Source organism: Vicia villosa, linkage group LG2, assembly GCF_029867415.1.
Source record: "Vicia villosa cultivar HV-30 ecotype Madison, WI linkage group LG2, Vvil1.0, whole genome shotgun sequence".
Taxonomy (NCBI): Eukaryota; Viridiplantae; Streptophyta; class Magnoliopsida; order Fabales; family Fabaceae; genus Vicia; species Vicia villosa.
This window is the reverse complement of record NC_081181.1, coordinates 154,013,752-154,037,462: the sequence shown is the minus strand read 5'-3', so window position 1 is coordinate 154,037,462 and position 23,711 is coordinate 154,013,752. Positions and strand designations below refer to the sequence as shown.

Genomic DNA, 23,711 nt, shown 5'->3' with positions numbered 1-23,711 from the left:
AATCTTAATTGTCATAACAAATAAAATTTCAGAGTAACATGTAACTAATTTTTAATTTCTTTTTAAGAAAAATCGATTGTTAAAAAAAATGGTTGCTTGAAAAATATTTTAGACAATATGCACAGAATTAAGATAAAGACTAGTTGTTTAATTTTGGCAAAAATTAAAGATATAAGAAAAACGTGAGGCAGGGACGCTAGCTATTGAGACGTTACCGATGGCCCACGCCATCCTCACGCGCACCTTTCCCACGCGCTCACTGTTAACTCGCACGACTCACTTCGTTTTACACGTGCGACTTCTCCCCTTTCGTTTCCCTTGACTTATTTACTCCCAATTAATAAACAATAAATAAATCCAGACAAAACATAAAAAATAAAAAAATATTGATTATAAATTTTTTTTTAAGTTCTTGGTCTTATAATAATAAATTAAATTTCATTTTGAAGAACATAGAGAGATGAACGAGAGAGAGAAAAAGGTAGCAGTTTAAAGCCAGCGGGGTTAGATGGATTTCGATTCTCATGTTTTTTTTTTATAATTTTTTTTAATAATATAATAAACTTTTTTTAGGATTTTATGTTTGTTATGTTCAGATCACACAGAGAGAAAGCGAGCTGAAGAGAGAAAAGAAAAGAACAGGATTTATAAAATTGTCTCAGTAATTTAATTTAATTTAATTATTGTATTGCTTAATAAATAATTAATTAGAGATAGATTGTTGAATGAGATCGAGTTTATGTAATTCGCGTGTATATATATAAGAAGTGCATGCTTTTTTCTCTTTCATTTTTCTGAACCCTTTCGTTTTTGAATCTTCTTCATTTGCTTCTTCATCGCAGATACTTGAATTCAACAACTCAGATTTTCGCGACTGTGAATCGTATCCCCTTTGCTGAAGGTAATGCTACCGAGATTTCTTAGATTTTGATAATTAGGGTTTTTGATTTTGTTAATTCAATTTTGGTTTTATTTTTTTGAAATCGATTTGTTTGTTTGTTTGTTATTTATTGAGACTGTTTTTGTTGTGTTGAGATGAATACATTGGAATACGTGATTTATTGATTAGGTTGGTATTGATAGGGTTAGGTAATTCACTGTGTTGTTAGGTTAGGGTTTGATTTTTGCAGTGGAAGGGGTTTTGATTTACTTCAATTTGCATTTGCAATATTGTTTCGATTCTGACTAGATATGTATTTCATGGATTGGTTATTGGATAATTCTATTGATGAAAATGTTGGTGTGATATATGTTAATATGGTTTGGTTGTGTTGTCTGCATGTCATCAGTAAGGAGTTTTTCCAGATGCTAGGAAGTTGAACTAGAGTTGTCGATTGTTGATGCGCGGGGTTACATGCTGAGAAAACAGGTAATTCACTGTATGTTTCTTACTGCTTTCCACTTTTGTTTTCTTAATGTTATGAAGCTTTGAGATAATAGCCAAATTTGATTCACATTGTTGTTTAATGAGAAAACAGGTAATTCACTATATGTTTCTTACTGCTATCCATTTTTTGTTTTCTTATTGTTACGAAGCTGTGAGATAATAGCGACATTTGTTTCACATTGTTGTTTAATGAGCTGGAAAGATTGATTGGGAATATTTGATATGAATTTTTTTCCATGAGAAGTTGTTTTAATTCATAACTTTTAGCATTGATTGTGCATGAATCATAGGAGTGGAAGATTGGAGGCACTGTCATAGTGTCATCTTTAAACAAAGTTTTAGGTACAATTGGATGGGTGGATTTTGTATGTACATTGATTTTGGTAAATGTTTTGGTTTGTTTGTTTGTTATTTATTTTGCGTTGTCCTAATCGAGAAGTGGCTGGTCGATGCAAAAAAATTTCAGTGCTAAAATTATATTTTTGCATTTAGTTTAAAGACTTTATGTTTCTTTCTGTTGAACTTGAAATAATAATTCATTAATAGAAAAGTATATGCATATGGATTTTGAGAATTAGGATTCCCCCTATTGGAGGCATTTCACAAAAATAAAATGCTAGTTATTAGCTTAAGAGAACGGATTTTTGTCTGCATGTACAATTAACAAGCATCCTAACAACATATCCAAGTAAGTCCGTGGCTTGCACGGTTTCCACACGTTATAGGAAAAAAATGGAAACTAGTCACTGCACTTCAAGTATATGTTTAACGAACATGCTAAGATAAATCTAGGTGCGCCTTTTGTGTTTGTTGTTAAGAGCCTCTCACATTGGATAATATGATAATATATGGCTTGAACATATGTATAGCCGTATAGGTGGGGCAATCTCCTTCTTACAAGCCGGTTTTATAAGGTTGAGTTAGGCCCAACCTAAATTCTAAGAGTTGTGATAAACTATTATTTGTATGATAAATTATTATTTGTATTAGTTCTATGTGATGACATGGTGAAACCTTGACATTCATCAAGGGATTCCCAAGATTTATTGAAAAATTTAGTCAAATGTTTCATCTTTCTTTTTCAACTCATGCTTTGTATTGATTAGGTATCACTTGAATCTGGAAAGAAGTTTGTCTTACGTGATTCAGAATAGTAATATGAGGCTTGAATCAGGGACTTGTAATGTGTGTTCAGCTCCTTGTTCATCTTGCATGCATCTTAACCCGGCAGAAGAGTTTTCTGATGAAAACGGCCGCTCAGGGGAGGCTGGTCAGAGTTCTATGAATGAGGGTAATGTACATTCTCTTAGTAGCAGAGCTTGTGAAAACTTGCAGCTTGATGTCGGTGAAACAAGTAATATGCTCAGTATTAATTCAAGTCATGATTCTCTATCTGAAAATGCCGAGAGTAGACAGATCTTGAAGAATAAGTATCAGGATCCCAAACACTTAGAAGGTCATGATGACAACACATCTTGTATCAGTAGAGCATCTAATGCCAATTTAGTAAATGATAACCATCAAAGGAATGCAAACAGAATAAATATACCCTGTAGTTCAGCTTCAGCTAGTCAATTTGGGGCCGAACGATCTGGAACTGCTCCATCTGTTGATATGTCTTGTTTGGAGACTCCATCTCCTAAAGATGTAGACACTGACCATAGTTCGCCTACAATACAAGGGCAACATGGACAATCTCGAAATGATAAATCTCTTTCAGATAATCCAAGCTTAATGCACATGGAAAGGGAGTCGAATTCTCAGATACCAGAAAAAATGTCAGAATGCTCTATAGAGAATTGCAGTTCATCATTAACCAAAGAGAGTGCACCCGTTGTTGTTTCTGGTGAGAAATGTACTACAAATAAGGATAAACTTATTGACGACACTTCCAACGTTTCACTAAAAGTATGTCCAAAGTCACAAGCAGATCCTGATAATGATGTTTGTGATGCTAAAGTTGAAGACTGTAAATGTTCGGTCCATTATGGACATCACGAGAAAGCTGAAGAGCTGATTAAATCACCTGGCAAGCAGGAATCTCAATCTGAAAATGAGAGTGACGAATCAGATGTTGTGGAACATGATGTGAGTATCTTTTATTTCCTTTATGTAGATCTTCTTAGGCTGAAACTAAAATTGATTGAGACGAAACTTGGAGGAGTCGGATGTAACAGCATCTGTGGTGATGATTATCCTTAATTCCCATATCTAATTGCGGTGATTGAAAAATAGGTCAAGGTGTGTGACATCTGTGGAGATGCTGGTCGTGAGGATCTACTTGCCATATGTTGTAGGTGCACTGATGGTGCAGAGCACACGTATGTTTAAGAAACTTCCCCATATTTCTTATATCTATCATATTTCTAATTCCTCTCAGTAAAACGAGTCTTACCATTATTCTTTCTTTGAATCAGCTACTGCATGCGAGAAATGCTTGAGAAACTCCCTGAAGGGGATTGGTTCTGTGAAGAATGCCAAGATGCAGTGGAAGCTGAAAACAAGAGGCTGGGTAAGAGTGAAGTTGTATACATGGCTTTGACAAAAAATGTGTTCCGGTGTCAGACACTTTATTGTACATCGTTTATGATTCCTGCGTCGTGTATGCATATGATTCTTTCTGAGTACTGAATTTGCATGCTATGATGTTGAGGGTAACATTAGCATTCAAGCACCCATATCTGTATCTATGTCTGTAATCGTATGCTCACATATTTTTACTACCAAATTTTTGTTGTTCAGATGCCGAAGAAAAAAAAATCATAAAAACTACTTCAATGTCTCAAGTTTCTGGCAAAAGACTTTCCGACAACATTGAAGTGGCTCCTCCAGCAGCAAAAAGGCAAACTCTTGAATCAAGCAAAGGATCACCAAAGGCTTCAAGCCCCAAGAAATTGGTTCCACTGTCACGAGAATCTTCATTTAAGAGCTCAGATAAATTAAAAGGGAAGTCTGGTCTTCTGATGCCTCTCCGAAACCTCCCTGGTGGTGACGATACACATCCCACTCGATCTTCTTCCATTGGTCCCCGGGGTCAAATTTCAAAGAGTATGTGTTTATCTTTCATCTGTTGTGCTTCACCGTAACTTTCTAGTGCACAAGTTTCATTTTTTTTACGCACAATTTTTTGTTTATATGAATAGGTATGTTGTTGAAGTCTAATTCATCCAATAACTTAAATTCCAAGCCTAGAGTAAAAAATGTTGATGAAATATTTCCACCAAGACCAAAAGGAGGCAGTGAACAGACTTCTAAGAATATGGAGCCATCTCCTCGGATAACAAGCAGGTCGACATTATTCAAATCTGCTAGTTTGGGGCGATCAAGTGCAATTGAATCAAAAGTTAAAATGCTTTCACCCAAGTCTGCAACTACTCAGGACTTGAAAGGCTCTAGACATTTAAAAGAATCAGGTGCGTTTGATCGAAAATATCTGTCTAGGAATGACCGGCATGTGGCTAGTTCTGCTGTTTCCACACCTAAGGGTGATCAGAAGCTTACTCCTCGGGGTGAAGCCATTATTAAACCTTCAGCAGCTAATAATCGAGAGTTGAAAATTAACCAGGATGGAAAATCAAATGTGCCATCAAAGTCAATGAACAATATAAGCCGTAAAAGTTTGGAGCCTCAAGGTAGTTCAGGTGTGATCTCAAAGAGAAGCATATTATTTTTGCAATAGTATTTTCTTTTTTACTTTCTTTTTTGGGGTCAATTAGCTGCTCTCAATATCTTATTTTCAGCATAATAAAGCCATCATCTATATTTTTCCCTTGTATTAGTTTCAGCTAGGGCATCTTTCAGTAGGGGATGTTGTGTTGGGAACTATCTTTTCTGCAAATAATAGTATTTTTTGTTTTGTTTGTCTTGGAATTTTTCAGAGAGAACATCATCCAGTAATGATGAAGCTGTACAGGATGCACTGCCTCGATCTCGAGAGACAGCAAATCAGGTTGAGAAATCCAGAGAGAGTATTAGTAATCGTGTAAGACCCGTTGTCCCCACTGCACTAAAAAGTCCATTTTGTCAAAAATGTGAGGAATTTGGCCATTCTATAGAATGCTGCACAGCTGGTACTCTACAAGAATCTGGTTCTGAATTATCTGTTGCCGCCTCAAGTATCTCAAAAGAGGAGGTGCATAAAGACAATAAACTGAAAGCTGCAATCCAGGCGGCTGCTTTACTTAAAAGACAAATTTACAGGAAGAAAGAAGTAACCAGTCAAATTGATGAAATTTCTACATTAGGCACAGAGTTGAATTGTGAAGTGACTTCACAAGACCGAGTGTTGGTTTCTAACACACACAAGAATAGTATATCCACTGAAGAAACTCATGAACAGCAAGAAGGCCTTGAAAATTCTACATCTGATTCTTCCAAATGTACATCTGCCAGTGATTTGAAGAAACTCAACTCTAGCTCAACTGATCTTTGTACCCAACTAGGAAAGTCGGGTTTAGTTGATCTTAATGCTCTAAAGCCTTTATTGAGAGACCTTTCTAAAAAAGATGTGGCAATCTCAAATGTTCTTTCGAAGATGTTGGCCTTTCCTGAATACGAATACATATGGCAGTATGAAACATGATTAACTAGCTGTCTTTACTTTTGGATTTCCCTTGTTTTGCTTCATGTTTTGCAATGAAGCATGCTTGACATGAGACTTTTCGTATGTATGCAGGGGTGTCTTTGAAGTGCATAGAAATGAAAAGTCTCCAGAATTATATTCTGGAGTTCAGGCACATTTATCCTCTTCTGCATCTCCTAAGGTTCTTGAGGCACTGACCAAGTTTAATCCCGAAGTTTCTCTCAACGAAGTTTCTCGCTTGAGCACATGGCCGTCACAGTTTCATCATGGTGGTGCTAGAGAAGATAATATTGCTCTTTATTTCTTTGCCAGAGATGTTGAAAGGCAAGTATATAAATACCATTCTTATATTTGCCGTCAGCCATTAGATGCAAATATTTCTTTCTGTTGTATTAATCAACTTTTTTGTGATGTTCTGATACAGCTATGAGAGACACTACAGGGGACTATTGGATCACATGATTCAAAATGATTTAGCACTTAAAGGAGTTTTTGATGGTGTTGAACTTCTCATATTCCCATCCAATCAGCTTCCGGAAAGTTCACAACGTAAGGAATCATTCTATGCTTATGCCAAACAATTCAACATTTTAAACAACTTCTGAATGGATGGGTTTGGGGTTTGGGATGGTGATGAAGTATATGCCTAGATAGTGTTCATGGATTTGTCAAAATTTAGTCAGTTACGGTTTTGATATATCTTGAGGAAAGATGGTTTGAGATTTCACTCTTACAAAGAATGGCATGCTTCTGTGTTAGTAAATGTCAGTTCAGTATGCTTAGATTGCAGTTAGGTGACTGATATATAAGTAAATAGATTGTTTTAATTCATTTGCTTCTACATGTGTTTAGATTGCTGACCATCCTATTATTTGGCAGGCTGGAATATGTTGTTTTTCTTATGGGGTGTATTTAGGGGGCGGAGGACTAATCATTCAGGTTCTGCAAAAAAGATCTGTATTCCAAGTTTAAATGCACTGCCAGTTGAGGAAAATTCTTCAACTGCTGATGTGACATTGTCTGAGCATTTTTTGTCAAAGGGCGTCAATGAAAAATCAATTAGTTCTGACAAAGCATGCAATGCACTTCCTTCGTTCACTTCCATAGATCAATATCCGTTTACTGTAAGTAGGAATACTGATATCAATAGCCAGACACAGTTGTATTCACAACAAGTAAGCTCAGAGAAGCCAGATGGTAGAATCGATAGCAACGCTTCATCAAGGGTTCCAAAAAGCTGTAACCATTTATGTCAACCAACGAAATCCACTGGTTCATCCCTGGTATGGTTTTATCCTCAAATGTTTAACTAAATATACTAATATTTGTTTTTAGCTTATAAAAATATGCTTAGATGCACTGGTTATGTCAAAATTGTTAACTGATCATGCCCCTCTCTTCCACTATTTAATTTATAAATTATATGCTGATTCCCTAGATAGATTGTGGATATTGATTTGTACATATTCTGTTCAACTTTGTTGGTCCAAAAATGATACTTTTCACTGCTAAGTTTAACTGCCTGAAATGAATGTATGTATCCTTTGCAATATTTCATGTCAATATTTCCATGTTAGCAATTCTTGATCTCTACATGGTGAAAATTAACAGGGTTGTTGAGTACATAAGTAGCAATGAAAGGCCAGTTGAGATCAATTTGACCATTAGTTGAAAACCAATGTGTCAGGATGAAATCCCTTTAATGAATGCCCTTGTATGTGTATAACTTGTTATTTTTTGTTAGTTGTGCTGCAAAGTGCAAAATTGTACCCGTCACGAGATTGCTATTGATAAACCAGTTTCATGAAGATTAGGCGTTATCTATGCTACAAATTGTCTTTTGGTTTCTTGAACGATGTACTGGCTTGATGCAGGAAGCTAGTGTACTTGAGGATGAACAGTGCAGAGAGTCTAAACCTCCTGAAGAATTGGGAACAAGTGTAAGTAGCAAGATGGTGGAAGCAAAAACTGATTCTGCTATTTCTGACAAGCAAGAGAATACCCTCTGTTGGGAAATTCCTTCTGTTAGCCAACAACAAAGAGATGCTGCCTACAATATTAGTAAGAATGAACTTATGGAGAGAACGAAATATGATGAAGATCAGCAAAGGACCAAGAGGAAACAGAAAGAAGATTGTCCCTACATTGATTTGGAGGAAACTATCGAGAATTACGAAACATATGCTGCAAGCAATATTGTTAAGGATAAAGCTTCAGAAAGAATGAACATTGATGAAGATCGGCAAAGGCCTAAGAGGAAACAGAGAGATGGTCTTTACATTGACTTGGAGGCAGCTGTTGAAAATCAAGGAATAGATGCTGCAATCAATATAACTAAGGATAAACTTTCAGAGAAGATGGAAGATGATGAAGATCAGCAACGGCTTAAGAGGAAAGCAAAAGATCGTCACTATATTGACTTGGAGGCTCCTCTACAGGAAGACATGTCTGCAGAAGAGGTCGAGCACCAGCTACCCAATGATAAAGAAGTTCATCATGTTGATCTATCAGTAGTTGGCTGTCCAAAAATGCTTTGGAATGAGGTAAATGGGAAATTAGAAGATGGAGAAGGTTCCCGAAAGAAGTTAAGGACAAGTTTTGGCGGGACTTCTGGACTTTATAGTTCTGGAGGAAGAGACTCCTTTAATGACAGTTTGACATCTCTTGGAAATGATCTTGGTTCTTGTTCTTCCGTCGAGGACAAAGGATGTGAAGAAGCTTCCAATGAAAAAATCATCCGCGAGGACTTTGGAACGATGGTAAGAACCTTCTTTCCTGTTGATACTCAGAATACCAATGGCTCACAATTGGGACAGAATACCATGTCATTGAAAGGGATTCATGTCCGCGAGGGCGTGATTCCAAATCTAAATCTTGCTTTAGGGGAAGAAACAGAACTGCCGTTGCCCCCTCCTCCTCCTGCTGCCCCCAAGGGTATGCTGCCGCCTTTCCTAGTTGGGGCTGTAGACAAGAAAAATAACCGTCCAGATAGTTTGGCAGATGGACTAGAAGGCGATGTTGCTGCTGCTTCACTTTCCCTCTCTCTATCATTTCCATCTTCAAACAAGGAAAACACACAAGCTTCTTCAAAAGCAGAGCTTTTACCTGATGGTCACAGTGTGAAACCCCCTTTTCTCCTTTTTGGGAGATACACGGACAAATAAATCGTCTGCTATATATTTCTTGTTTGTCGTGTATATTATCTTGTTCAGCATAGCCCATCGTGTAAGATAATCTTCCAGCACCCATGCAAAGGAGCCATCATCCAAACAACAAAGAGTCAATAAGTTTTTTTTAATAATGTCAAATACATGTTTTTATATTAGTAGCTTTTTGTTGTCACAATATAGTTACGGCTGTTTTTGTAAATAGGGAGAATTCAAGCCGGCATAATTACTGAATTTTACTAGGAACTTGCGGATGACTTTTTTTATGGCAGGGTTTCCTCTGTTCCTGGCTCCCTTTTCTGTGGTACGCCTGGTTAAGTACTTTTTAAACAAGTTTGCTATCTGGTATTTGTATATTCTCTTGTTAGAATAGCTTGGTGAACACGAGGTCTATGGTATGGGAGCTTGGCTGTACCTTTCAATGTATGATCATGATGGGCACATCAGAATGGCTGCAGCTGGTGCCTTTTCCTGCAATGTTTTGCTGGGTGTATGGAATGGGAGTGTGCGAATTGCACTTTTAAGTAGGACTGGATAGACTTGTTCAACTGATAAATTGGTGAATGCGAACACCTCTTATTTCCCTACTGCGGCAAAGAGACCAACCACATCTTTTTGGCTCATCGTTAGACATTCCTTAAAAATGATTACTGTGAAGGTTTTCAGATCCGGAAGAGTTGGAATTGGATCCTGTAGGCTGTAGTGATGGGCAGCACTCCACTCCAAATTTTAAATATTTAAATGAGTCATGAGTATATTTTATTTATTTATGGGTAATATTAACTTGTGACCATAGAACAGGGCACATGTTAGGAAACTTAGAGTTTGTGTTGAAAACATTAATTAAAAAACTAATTATAAACTTTTAATAAAAGTAATGCACAATTTTTAAATGCGCTCTTACTGCCTATGTTAAGAAATCTACAAGTTGTGTTGAAAAAAACAATTAAGTGTAAAATTTTAATAATAGACTTAAATGCTCTTATAGTCTTCTAGTTTAATGTTTTTCAAATTTTAGTTCCTCTATTTTGAAAATCAGCTTTTTGGCCTTTAAACACTTTACTTTTTTTATGGCCCTTTCAATTTTTGCACATGTGTCATATGCTTATTAATGACGTGGCGTTGATACTGTGGAATTAGGTTAGATTTAATGAATTTGTTAATGACAATTATATTTTATTTTGCATAACCTTTTTAATTAATAAAAACATTTTAATACATTTTTAATAAATTTTTAATTAATGTAAAATAGATTTAAAAGGGAAACAAGACACGATTCTCCCCTAAAATCATATATGAAGAATCTTATTGCTCAAGCGCATGATTTTTGAAAAACGAAGAATCATAATCCCATCTACGACACTTAAATTTCACAGTTGTAACATTTGTTTCATGGGATTCGTGAATACGAGCAGTGAGTACTTGGATAACAGTGTTCACTTGGATAACAGTGAACAAGTGAAGTTCTGTTCAAAGTATGTTTTGTCGTCCCTTTTGGAGTATCACCATGTTCCACTTGTTTTGTTGTATTTGTATGTTAAGTTATGGTCCATCGTCATTTTCATGTTAACGTGTGGTCTCAGTTGTTTTTTTCCCTTGTCTTATTTGTATGATGTGGTCCACCATGTTTATTTTATGTTTGATTGTGGTTCCATTGAATGTTAACTTATTCCATTGTTTTTCGATTAATCCTCAGGCCAAGGAAGAGTCATAAGGTTAAGTTAAAAATACACCACGGAGGAGATTAGTTCTTGAACCTGTTAAGTGGTATGTTGATGGAGAGGTATATGAGATGATCTGGAAGTGGGGATGTGGATTTCATGTCATACATAGATTTGGAGAGAATGATTAAAAGTGAGGGTTATGTAGACATAAAATGTATGTGATATTGGAACCCTATATTCAATTTTTTTCGTGGTCTTAGACCCTTGAATAATGATAAGGATGTGCTGCAATTTTTCAAATATGTTGCAGGATATGAGATAATATATGTATATGTGGAGCACAAAGTAGATAAAAATCGTTTGATGGTGGATCCAATTGAATTACATAATTACAGATGATGATGATGATGATGATGATGATGTCCATTGTACTGGTTTTTGAACTGCAAATTGTGAAGTTAATTATCAGCCTAATGTTGAAGTTAGTGAGCATAATGTTGAAGTTAATGATAAACATGTTAAAGTTAGTGAGCTGAAGTTAGTAATGAACATGTTGAAGTTAATGAGCCTAATGTTAAAGTTAATAAAGAAGGATTTGATGAGGATTATGTTACAAGTGAGGATGGTGAAGATATTGTAGTTAGTGGGCCTAATGAAGATATGCAACATGAAGAATGCGAAGATTTTGATAATTTATACACACCTTCTGCGAGTAATGAAGGTGAAAAAGGTATTTAAATTTTAATGGTGAGGGAACTGTATTTCATTTAAGAATCATGTTCACAAACAAGGAGGTGATAAGAGATGCTATCAAAGAATATGAAATGGAAAATAAAAAAAAGTGTTCATTAAGAAATGATTTTAAAAAGATGGTAATTTAGTGTATGATTGGTTGTAAGTTCTATATGACATTTAGTAAAAGGAATGGGCTGCAATACTGGCAAATAGTTAGTTTTGTTGATGATCATACATATAATGGTCTCCTTGAGTATATTTTGTGATGATACAGTGCTGTTAAGTAGTATATTTGGTGATGATGCAGTGCTGTTTGATCTGTAATGCAGTGCGGTTTAATTTGTAATGAACCATTGTATTTTATCAAAAATATTGTGCTGTAATGAGCCATTATATTTTGGTCTGGAAATGTTTAATGATGTTAATGCTATGATGTCATTATATTTGGTCTCAAAATTACACCAGAAATTCTGTCAAAATGTAGCCAAATTGCCGCCATATACATCCCAAGTATTGTAAAAAATCCAGCCACAATCAAGTCAAATTACACCAGCATTTCATACACCAGAATTCATCAATATAATTTCATTCCATATTCAAGTCAAATTATACACACTTTATAATCCTTCTAACAACCTATTGTTACACCACAATTAGGATCCTTCTAGCAACCTATTGTTATACAAAATTAGGATCCTTCTGGTAACCTATTGTTACACTATATTTGTAACAAAAAAGAACCTAAACAAACCACACTTAATCAACTAATCTATTTCATTAGTGTTGAAACAACCAGTGCAATTAACACAAAGATTGTGACCATTAAGTTGAATTTTAATTGCTTCTTCAATAATTTCATTTTCATCTTCATTTCTTCATCTTTCACGTTGATATCTTTAACCTTTTCTTCTCATCATTCAAATTATGTAGTAACGAGGAGATAATTTCCTTTGCTTTATGATTCATTTCTTCATCCAACCAAACAAAATAGATACATCAATTATGACCTGGTTAAAACAAAACAACATAACAAATGTCAATATTTAACTCTTAATTTTTCTTTTATGAGTCATGTTAACGAGTGTTCTGGAGACACTTTTTAAGGATACTAAATAAAAAAATATTATTTAAAAAATCAACTATTTTTAAAAGCTTACAAATTTAATCATTTAAAGGGTACATCCGAAACACTCGTTAGCATTTTCCTTTTACTAGATTACCGACCCGTGCTTCGCACGGGTATGTTAGAAATAATTTTTTATAATAATTGATATTTATTTGTTATTTGCATATAAAATTATTGTGTAGGTCATATAGATTATATTTGCAATTATACTTTCAATTATTTAATATAAAAGTTAATAAATTAAAAAATAAAATTTCATGATAATTTAAAATGTATAAATTTGAAGAAATAAAAAATTAAGTAACTAAAGAATATTATTAAATATTTCTCTGCAAACTACATTTGATGTTGTATATATATCTTCACATTCATCATTAGTCCCCAATATCTTCGCTTTTTTTAGAAGTAACCCTTGATAAGATAATATATAGTTGTCCATAAGCGAACATTGGTTGTGGTAGATATACTCCAACATGTGTGAGTGACTGCCGTTAGAATTTGAAAGGGATTCTTAAGCATGGAAATTTTGGATCTTTAATTATTGATACATTGTCACCCTCAAGATTAATTGTTTAAATGTGAATTATATAAAAACCCGCGCGTTGCATGGGTTTGATTATAATCATTGCCTCAAATATTATTTTAAAAAATATATATTTTTGCAAATATAATTACGTATAATCTTATAATTGAATGTATTTTAAAATTATATTTAATATAAAAAATATTTTATAATATAAATATCTTTATTAATTTATATTATAATTTTATTTTATTATTTTAGTTATATTCTTTAAATTTGAAAGATATATCATATTTACGTGAATAATTTTATCATTTGTGTATATTATTTTTAATTAATCATGAAATTCATAATACATATAAATGTATATTAATGTATACTTGTATAATTTAAGGAACCTAACAAATACCTAAAATTATCAATGTCAAGTCCAAATAAATTCAAATAGAATAATTTTTAGATAGTTAAAAAAAATCATACTAACGTTATCATATAAGATCAAACCTTCATATAATAATAAAATAATAATTAGAATTGACCTTAAATTTCCAGTAATTCGGCTAATAGTGGACAACCTTCGATTTATTAATGGTCAAAAATTACCATACCCAAAAAAGAAAATAATGATAAAAGAAAAGAAAAAAAACTATCATAAACATATTTTAAACCATTTATTTGTAAGTCCTTTTATTTTTTCCATACGGCATAAAAAATGTCATACGTATATTTAATTTCCTTGCAAATAAAATTTATTTTTATGGTAATGTTTAATTTTTGTACTATTCAGTTTTGTTTCTAAACATTGTTCCAATAATTTAATCTAAAATAAAATAAACAAAAAAATTGACTTATTTTTTAATCTTAATTTTGTAAAATACATATTAAGATATGTATTTTTTAATTATCTTTATATTTGTTGCAAAATCTACAACTAATGTATAGCTATGTGTTCAAAAGGTGTTATAATAATAAAAATATATGATCATTAATTTTATTGAAATAGAAAGGTTAAAAGAAATTTTAAAAATAGTTTTATGTCATTGTGGAAACCAAAACGATAAGAATAATTATTAAACAAATCAATAATATAAAATAAAAAGAATGTGACCTTTAATTTAAATGTGTGATATTTAATTATTGTAAATAAATTGATTGATATTTTCTTTTAAAACAATAATAATAATAATAATAATAATAATAATAATAATAATAATGTTGTTAATAAGAAAAATTAATATAATTCATCATCTCATTTTATATGGATGTGTGAAGGGAGATAAACTCAACTAAAAATAAAGTGATAAGAATGAGAAGAAAAAAACTATGAGAGAGAAACATATAGAGGTGTGGCGTGAGAGAGGGCTCCAAATGACACGTCAACCAATAATAATAATAATAATAATAATAATAATAATAATAATAATAATAATAATAATAATAATAATAATAATAATAATAATAATAATAATAATAATAATAATAATAATAATAATAATAATAATAATAATAATAATAATAGTAATAATAATAATTTTTTGTAAAATTTTACAAATTATAAGTTACAGTGAAAATCAATATAATTAACATTCATAGATAACTGCTTAAAGAGAAAATTAAACACAAATAACTTTAGAGGTGTTAACCCATAATACTTTAGAGAGCCAAAGTAAAAGATTAGCTGGACACTTCTTGATACAAATTAGTAATTTAGACTTTGTGATATTTATTAATCAAATATTCGACTATTGAAGAAGACCCCAACCAACACCTAATCTTGGACTGCTGAATTTAATCATCATCGTAATGAACAAAAATAAGTTAAGTATTATTTTAAACATACGTTGTAAAATAAAAAAGTGAAATAAAAATTACAATACAAAATCAAAAAATATGTAACATATAAGAAGAGTAATATAAAATTAAAAAGTATATACGTATCATATATGAGGATGATAGGAGGCAAGCCAAATATGAAGGTCTACAATCAAATCAAATTGTGTACAATAACTCTACAAAATCCATACAACAAATTATGTATTTATATATGTGATTTTACCTATTAATAGGATAATAAATCTGATTAGAAAGTGTAACTATAATTTTAGTAATTAAAAACAGTTATTAAAAACTATAACATTTTGTAACTACAATAAGAGTAATTATTATTATAATAGTAACCGAAATATTCTAATAATTATTTTTAGTATAATATAATATAACAATTATGAAATATAATAATAATCGTTAATTATTTAATGTTTAGTAACTGAAATAAGAATAATAATTATTATGAATTATAATTTTCTATAAAGTGTAATTATTATTTATGATTTTTTAAAATTTGTAGTAAATAATTATGTATAGAGAAATAGTTATTAATAAAATATAATCATTGAATCTATTTTGAATTTTAAAAATAAAAAAATTTAACCATAAAATATATAACATTGTAAAATTCAATTTAAAAACGTAACAAAAAAAAATCATAAATCTAAACATAAAATATTTAGGAAACAAATAATATTAGTTATAGTATATATTTTTTAATAGTTATAATTAATATCCTTTACTTTGAAGAAATAATTATCTTTATATTTTTGAATAGTTAGAATTTTTAACTACTTCATTATAATAATTTTATATATTGATATTTTATAATTAAATTAAAATGTGGAAATTAATATCCTTTATTTTAAGAAACTAATTATTATTATTATTGAATAAATATTTTATATAAAATAAAAATTTATTAAAGTGTAATTATTTCTTTAAAAATGTAACAAAAAAATCATAAACCTAAACATAAAATATTTAGGAAACAAATAATACTAATTATAATATATTTTTTTGAATACTTGTAATAATATCCTTTACTTTGAAGAAATAATTATAATAAAATAATTTAATATATTTATATTTTATAATTAAATTAAAACAATATGTGGAAACTAATATGATTTATTTTGAAGAAAAATATAATCTTAATATTAAACAGAATAATTAAAACAGGATAATTAAAAAAAATTAAAAGAGAATTAGGATTATAAGATATAATAATGTTATTTGAATATAATAGTTTTAATTAATATAATTTGTATTATTATTATTATTATTATTATTATTATTATTATTATTATTATCATTATTTGATAATTAAAATTTGTTTTTGTATAAAAAAATGAGAATTAGATATAATAGTGTTAGTTGAATATATTATTTGATTATTATTATTATTATTATTATTATTATTATTATTATTATTATTATTATCATCATTATTATTATTAATCGTGGTAGTTAGTTATTATATTATATTATTGTTATTATTATTATTATTACTATTATTATTTTAGTATTTTTATTAGTTAGATATTAATTATTATTATTACTATTATTATTATTATTATTAGTGATGATTTAGTTTACTATTATATTGTTATTTACTATTATAGAGTTTGTATAATTAGGATTCGTATTTAAAATTAATATCAAATGATAATTATTACTTATTATTATTTTAATACTTTTATTAGTTAGATATTATATTATTTTTATTATTATTATTATTATTATTATTATTATTATTATTATTAATGATGATGCTTTAGTTTAGTATTATATTATTATTATTTATTTTAATATATAGAGTTTGTATAATTAGAGTTTTATTTAGAATTATTATTAATTGACATGTGGCGAGAATTATTACCAAGAAGACATGTGGCTAGGGTTGCCATCATGACTTCTTTACATTTATATTAAGTAGATTTATTTATAAACATTAAATTTTTATAACTTACTACTCAAACAAATCATCTAATAATAATTTGCACTTGTTTATATATAATTTTTTTAATAAACATTCAATCCCTTTAATTTAACTTCTCAAATTTTTGTATTAAATAGATCCATTAATAACTTTTTATCATCTATTTAATAGTAGAATAGTAAATGTAAACGAGATTCTAGATCTGAAATTTAACTAATATATGAGCCGGGAAGTGACACAAGTTCTAAGTAAGGTAGCATGATATATATCAATAACAATAACCAACTTTATGTGTTAGTTATTATGTGGTGGACATGATTATCATACATGACATACCCAATATCTCTTATATTTCTCTCCCACTCACCCACAATTTTAACGAAGACCGATCTTTCAGAATGTTAATTATATTGAATTTATTGTGTCTGGGGGTGTGTATAATATAAAAAATATTGGTAAAAACTTTTTCTCTATCAAAGGAAATCTCAATTTCATGTGTAAGGAAGAGTGGACAAGGTGACACTAATATTAGTTGAGAGCGATGATGTTAGGTTACACTAAGCTACCAAGATCTAAAGTTGCATAAAAAGATTAACACATAAAGATAATTTTTCTGAACTTTCTTGCCTTTCTCATAACAAGAGCTAGGGGTGTTCGCGGGCCGGTTTGGTTCGGTTTTGAGAGAATCCGATACCCAAACCAATTAAAATTAAATAGATTGGTTTGGATTGGATTTATAAATTTTTGCGATAAAGCCCAAACCGAACCGATCCGAGAAACAACAGATTGGTTTGGGTTGGATTGATCGGGTAGATAAAAATTGCAAAAATATTTTTAAAAAATAACTTATTTACAAAAATTAATTTTTCATAATATTATAAAAAATATAATATTAATAGTGTTCAAATTTAAATATTATACTACAAATTTTTCTCTAATAGATTCAAAAATATCTCACAAAAATAATATCTAAGATTAAGACTTTTGAATCTATAACTAGTCACTTGAATTAATATAATAATGAATGTGTTTCATAACTTTATGTTCATTTATCATATTACACTATCAATTTTCTAATAACAAATTAAAATAGCATAACTTGTCCACACACAACATTTTATTTTTTTCTTATTGAAGTTGAATGCTTTGTAGTAATTTTCATGATAATTAATTATGGTTGGTTTGGGTAGGGCTTGCGGGTAGAAAGTTGAAAATCCGATGCCCGAACCGATTGTCATTGGATTTCATTGGTTTGGTTCGGTTCTTGCCCGAACTGAAAAAATATCCAACCCAAACACTATGGTTTGGTTAGGATTCTGGTTTGGTTCGAATTTACCCGAACCAATGAACACCCCTAACAAGAGCATACATTAAATAGTAGGGTTTCTTAGGGACTAATGGGCCATGGGCCAACATACATTAAATAGAGTATTTGTTTTAAAAGAAGGAAATACTAATAACACCCTAATAATAATAGAAATCCTTAAGTAAAATTGATTGTTTCTTTTCCCTAATGGGCCTAGTGGGCCGCTTCTTATCAATACTCATGGGGTCACAAAGAACCTTGTCCTCAAGGTTCATAGATGAAGTAGCATAAGGCCCAAAAGCAAGTGGAGGAGGGGGAATGCGCTGGGCTGCAGTTGTGGGCAGACTAAATGGGCTGGCAGTGAGAGGTTCGGTGGGCCCAGGACTTGCTGAAGAAGTAAAATTGGTGGAAGACAATTTCAAACGGTTACTTTTGGGAGAATCCAATGTGAGATCTGGAATGAATGGGTGAGATTGTTGGGCAGAGGATAAGGGTGGAGGATGGCGACAGCTGGCGCCTCGAGCCTTGTGAAGCGTGGGAATCTTGTCTTGAGCCTTGTGAAGCGTGGACGGTGCAGAGTAAGTGTTGTTGGTAAGTGGGAACACAGTTGTATCCACAGTCTTTAGGTCACGTGAAACTTTCCAAGACTTTCCAATTGACTCAGAATCTGCCTGTGGTACATAAGGTGGTTCAGAACTCAAACCCTTCATTTCTCCCTCTTTGCTCCAAATTCCTTCACTGTCTCTCAAAAGTTCTTCGTTTAGTCTCCAAAATTTTTCACACTTCAAAACACTTTCAACCTGTTCCTGCGGCCCAATCGGTGATGATTCCTCACGCCGATCATCAGTTGAGGTAGCCCCCTTCCGAAACGCCTCTGTTTGATTTCCGTCTGTCTCTGTAAACTCAGTGGAGCTTATTTTGTTTTTGAACTGTGTAGGTACCGACGGTTGCATGCGAGGGCTAGGTGCGGTCTTGGACTGAGCGGCGTCGATAGGTGGTGTCCCTTGGATTTGTTGTTCATTTGTATGTATTGATCGTGTGATTGTGGGATCTGACTTTAGATCCGTTTCATGCAGGTACTGAGAAAAGTACGGACGCAAAAGGGAGATATGAACGACTGGGTGAATCCGCGAAGATGATGGCAGATCCATAAGATACGCGACCTTACCCACCCGCTTGATTACCGTAAAGGGGCCAAAGAAACGCCAGGCTAACTTTTGAGAGGATCTTCTGGAAACAGTACTTTGACGGTAAGGTTGAAGCTTTATCAAAACTCTGTCACCTTCTTTGAACTCATAATCTGAATGTGTCCTGTTTGCCTGTTTTTCCATCTGAGTTCTACTTTTTTTAAGTGTTCCTTTAACTCTAGCAAAATGCTATGTCTTTTGTTTAAGGAAATGACCAAGGAGTCATCCAGACTGGCATCTGTCAAATGGGACGAAAGATTGGGAGGGTCACGTCCGTATAAAGCTTTGAAGGGTGTCATCTGGATGGCTGTGTGGAATGAAGTGTTGTACCAGAACTCTGCAAGATGTAGGAACTTGTACCAGTGGCGAGGGTGATCACTAACGAAACACCGAAGGTAAGTTTCTAAAGACCTATTTACCACTTCTGTTTGGCCATCCGTCTCAGGGTGGTAAGCTGTGCTATACTTTAACGTAGTTCCCTGTGCTTTGAAAAATTGTTTCCAGAATTTGCTGAGAAAAAGGGAGTCTCTATCAGAAATTATGGACTTTGGGACACCATGGAGCCGGGCGATATCCACTGAAAAACGCAAAGCCAGATCCTTAGCGGTGAAATTTGTAGGAAGAGCAATGAAATGGACAAACTTACTCAAACGATCACATATCACCCAAATGACAGTATGTCCAAATGAGTTAGGCAGATTCGTAATGAAGTCCATAGTGAGGTCTTCCCAAACCTGCTGAGGGATTGGAAGAGGTTGAAGTAAGCCTTTTTTTTTCTGAGTTAAATACTTGCTTTGTTGACATATTGTGCAATGTTTGACTAATGTTTTTACTGCATGATAAATCCCTGGCCACGAGAATGAAGCGGATATCCGAGCTAGCGTAGCCTTGACGCCCGAGTGCCCCCCTGTTGGTGTAGTATGAAACTCGTGCAAGATGTTGAGACGAAGACCTTGAACATCTGGTATGAATAATTTCTCTTTATAGAACAGTAACCCTTTTTTGAAGTTAAATGAGCTGGATTCATTGTTGTTTTTGATATTCTGTTGTACTAAGAGTTGCCCTGCTGGATCATTTGCATAAAACCCTCGCAATGTGGTTAATAATTCTGGAATCGGTGATGAAAGAGACATGAGCAGACCTTCATTGGAGTGGAACTTTCTACTCAAAGCATCTGCGACCAAATTCGACTTGCCAGGTTTGTAAAATATTTCAAAGTTAAACCCTTGCAACTTTGCTGCCCATTTTTGCTGTTCTGGCGTTTGAATTCGTTGTAGTAGGAGATTACGCAAACTCTTCTAATCTGTATAAATGTGAAACTTCTGCCTTATTAGATACTGACGCCATTTTTTTACTGCCTCTGTGACAGCAAACATTTCACGCACATAAACGGAAGAGGCTTGCATTCTGGGACACATTTTCTTACTGAAGAAGGCAATTGGGTGACCATCCTGTGAAAGCACTGCACCAATAGCAAGACCTGAAGCATCTGTCTCAATAACGAATTGTTTTGTAAAATCTGGCAAAGCCATGACCGGCATGTCGGTCATCTTCTTCTGTAATTCTGCAAAGGCTGCAGCCGCCTCTGTACTCCATTCAAATTTAGTGGAACGCAATAAATCGGTGAGGGGAGCGGCGAGAGCTGCGTAGTGTTTGACAAAGCGTCGATATAATCCGGTGAGGCCTAAAAATCCACGAAGTGCCGTGAGTGAACGTGGGGTAGGCCAATCCAACATGGCCTGCACCTTTTCTGGATCTGGAGCTACACCTCCTACTGAAATAATGTGACCTAAGTAATTAACCTGTTTGACTGCAAAAACACACTTAGGTAGCTTCACCACAAAAGAATTAGATTCTAATAGGTCAAAAATAACTTGCAAATGAACTAGGTGATCGCGGAATGTAGGGCTGTAAATTAAAATATCATCAAAAAAAACTAAAACAAACTTGCGTAAATAGGGTCTAAGTAAGTCATTCATAGCTGATTGGAAAGTGGATGGGGCGTTTGTCAACCCGAAAGGCATTACGAGAAACTCGTAATGGCCATCGAAAGTTCGAAAAGCCGTCTTATGTGTGTCCTCCGATGCAACTCGGATCTGGTGGTAGCCAGAGCGTAAGTCTAACTTGGTAAAATAAGTAGCATTACCTAACTCATCAAGAAGTTCATCAATTGTTGGAATTGGAAAGCGGTCTTTAATGGTTACAGCGTTGAGAGCACGATAGTCCACACAAAATCTCCATGTACCATCTTTCTTTTTTACTAGTAAAACGGGTGAGGAAAAGGGGCTGCGACTAGGAATTATAATTCCCTCTTTTAGCATGTCCTGAATAATGGCAGACATAGCTGTTTTTTGTGAATGTGGATATCTGTATGGTTTGACATTGATGGGTGGAGTGTTTGGAATTATGGGAATATGATGATCATGGGGTCTGTTGGGGGGAAGTCCCTCTTGGGGTTGAAAGATATTTTGGTATTTGGTGAGGAGTGTTTGGATTTGTGGGTTAAGGTCGGTAGCTGGGTTTGGTAGGGAATCTTGTGTGTGTGGGCTGGGTGGCTCTTTGGTATTATTTTCAAAGAACATGAGATGGAAAGAGGCTACAGAATTTGTGTGAATGAGGTGTTTAAGTTGGTGATAGGTAGTATGGATGGGATGGGCTGTGGGGTCCCCTTTTAAGGTAATGATGTTTTTATGATGGGTAAAAGATATGGATGGAATGGAAAAATCAGCTTGTAGAGGTCCCAATGTTCTTAACCATGCCATGCCAAGTACAACATCGGCTCCTTCAATTGGTAGGAGATAGAATGGGAGGTGAAAAAGTTCTGTTTGTAGGGTAATAGGAACATTATTGCAAATCCCTTCACATTGTAAATGGGAACCATTTCCCACCATGACAGAAAACTGGGTAATGGGTGTGGGTGAGAGATTGAGGTGTTGAGCAATTCTGGGTTGCATAATATTATGCGTACTGCCGGTGTCCACTAAAACCATAACTGATAAACCACCAATCATGCCTTTGAATTTAAGAGTCTGGGGGGAAAACTGCCCGGTTAATGCTTGAGGGGATAGCTGAAAATAAGTATCATTTAAATCCTGCTCACTTTCGCATTGAACAGTATCGTCCCTACTAGGGTGTTCACAACTAGGTTCGTCATCTGCCATAAGAATTAAAAATCTGCTAGTTGAACACTTATGTCCAATAACAAATTTCTCATCACAATTAAAGCATAGGCCTTGAGCTCTACGTTCTTGTAGTTGGGCTTGGGAGAGTTTTTTTATTGGTAGTTTGGATTGGGCAGAGCTTGTTTAGGCTTTGAAGGGACTTGGGTTTTGGGTAATGGGAAGGTTAGGGGGTTTGGGCGGTGGGTTGGCTGAAGGGGCAGAAGGTTTATAGTAAGAGTTTGCAAAGGGTTTATGGAATTTGGGTTTAGAATCTTTCAACTTAGATTCAATTAATTTAGCTAAACCAATAGCTTGTGAAATGCTGGTGGGTTTGTGAATTGCAATTTCATTTTGAATTTCATTCGTTAAACCAGAAATAAAACAATTCAATATGGCATCCGGTGGCAAGCCAACCACTTGGTTCCCTACCTTTTCGAATTTGGTTTGATAATCAACCACCGATCCATCTTGTTTCAACTTAAATAATTCAGCTTGGTGGTTGTCAAAAGTTGAAGGACCAAAACGTAATTCTAAGGCTTTGAGAAAAGAAAACCAATCGGTTAACAAATGGCTTTGATGCATCCATTTAAACCAAGACAAAGCATCACCCTTCATGTAAAATGAAATCAATGACAAACGGTTTTCCGGTGGCATATTATAAAAATTAAAAAACTGCTCAGCTTGAAACAACCAATCAAGGGGTTCTGACCCATCAAACATAGGGATATCAAGTTTTGGGGTTATAATAGTTGGGAGGGGTGGTATATGAGAGAGATTAGGATAAGGGTTTTGGGAAGGAAATTGGGAGAATGGGGGCTGTTGGGAAAAAGGCATAGTGAAAGGTTGAGAGGATGATAGGATAGTTGGAATAGGGGGGTATGAAACGAAGGTTGAGGAGGTGTGAGGATTGATGTAACGCTTAGGTGTTGGTTGGGGGTGTGTAGTAGAGAAAGTTGCAGAATTTCTCAATGGTGTGTGTGTTGGTGACAGGTTTTGAAAAGTTGGTGGAGGAACCCTAGAATTAGAATGTAGGTTCTGTAGCATACCTGAAGTGGCTGCTGTTCCATGAACAGTAGTTGAGGTGACCGGAGGTACTGTTCCGTG

At 33.4% G+C, this 23,711-nt stretch overlaps 1 protein-coding gene across 7 annotated transcripts; it reads left to right on the top strand.

Moving 5' to 3' along the window:
* Positions 1-394: 394 nt before the first annotated feature.
* LOC131652556 (uncharacterized) lies at positions 395-9,490 on the top strand. 7 transcript variants are annotated; one of them, XM_058922444.1, is made up of 14 exons: positions 451-503; positions 597-661; positions 843-901; positions 1,290-1,369; positions 2,494-3,475; positions 3,623-3,708; positions 3,805-3,899; positions 4,130-4,435; positions 4,531-5,028; positions 5,266-5,956; positions 6,063-6,293; positions 6,394-6,518; positions 6,849-7,252; positions 7,844-9,490. In XM_058922444.1, exons 5-14 carry the CDS (start codon positions 2,546-2,548, stop codon positions 9,131-9,133), a joined length of 4,656 nt encoding a protein of 1,551 aa, XP_058778427.1. In that variant the 5' UTR covers positions 451-503; positions 597-661; positions 843-901; positions 1,290-1,369; positions 2,494-2,545; the 3' UTR covers positions 9,134-9,490. The 7 variants fall into 7 exon arrangements, with proteins under 7 accessions (XP_058778428.1, XP_058778432.1, XP_058778431.1 ...); XM_058922445.1 differs by lacking the exon at positions 597-661 and having other exon boundaries at positions 395-481; XM_058922449.1 differs by lacking the exon at positions 597-661 and having other exon boundaries at positions 414-503; positions 2,562-3,475.
* The last annotated feature ends 14,221 nt before the right edge of the window (positions 9,491-23,711 follow it).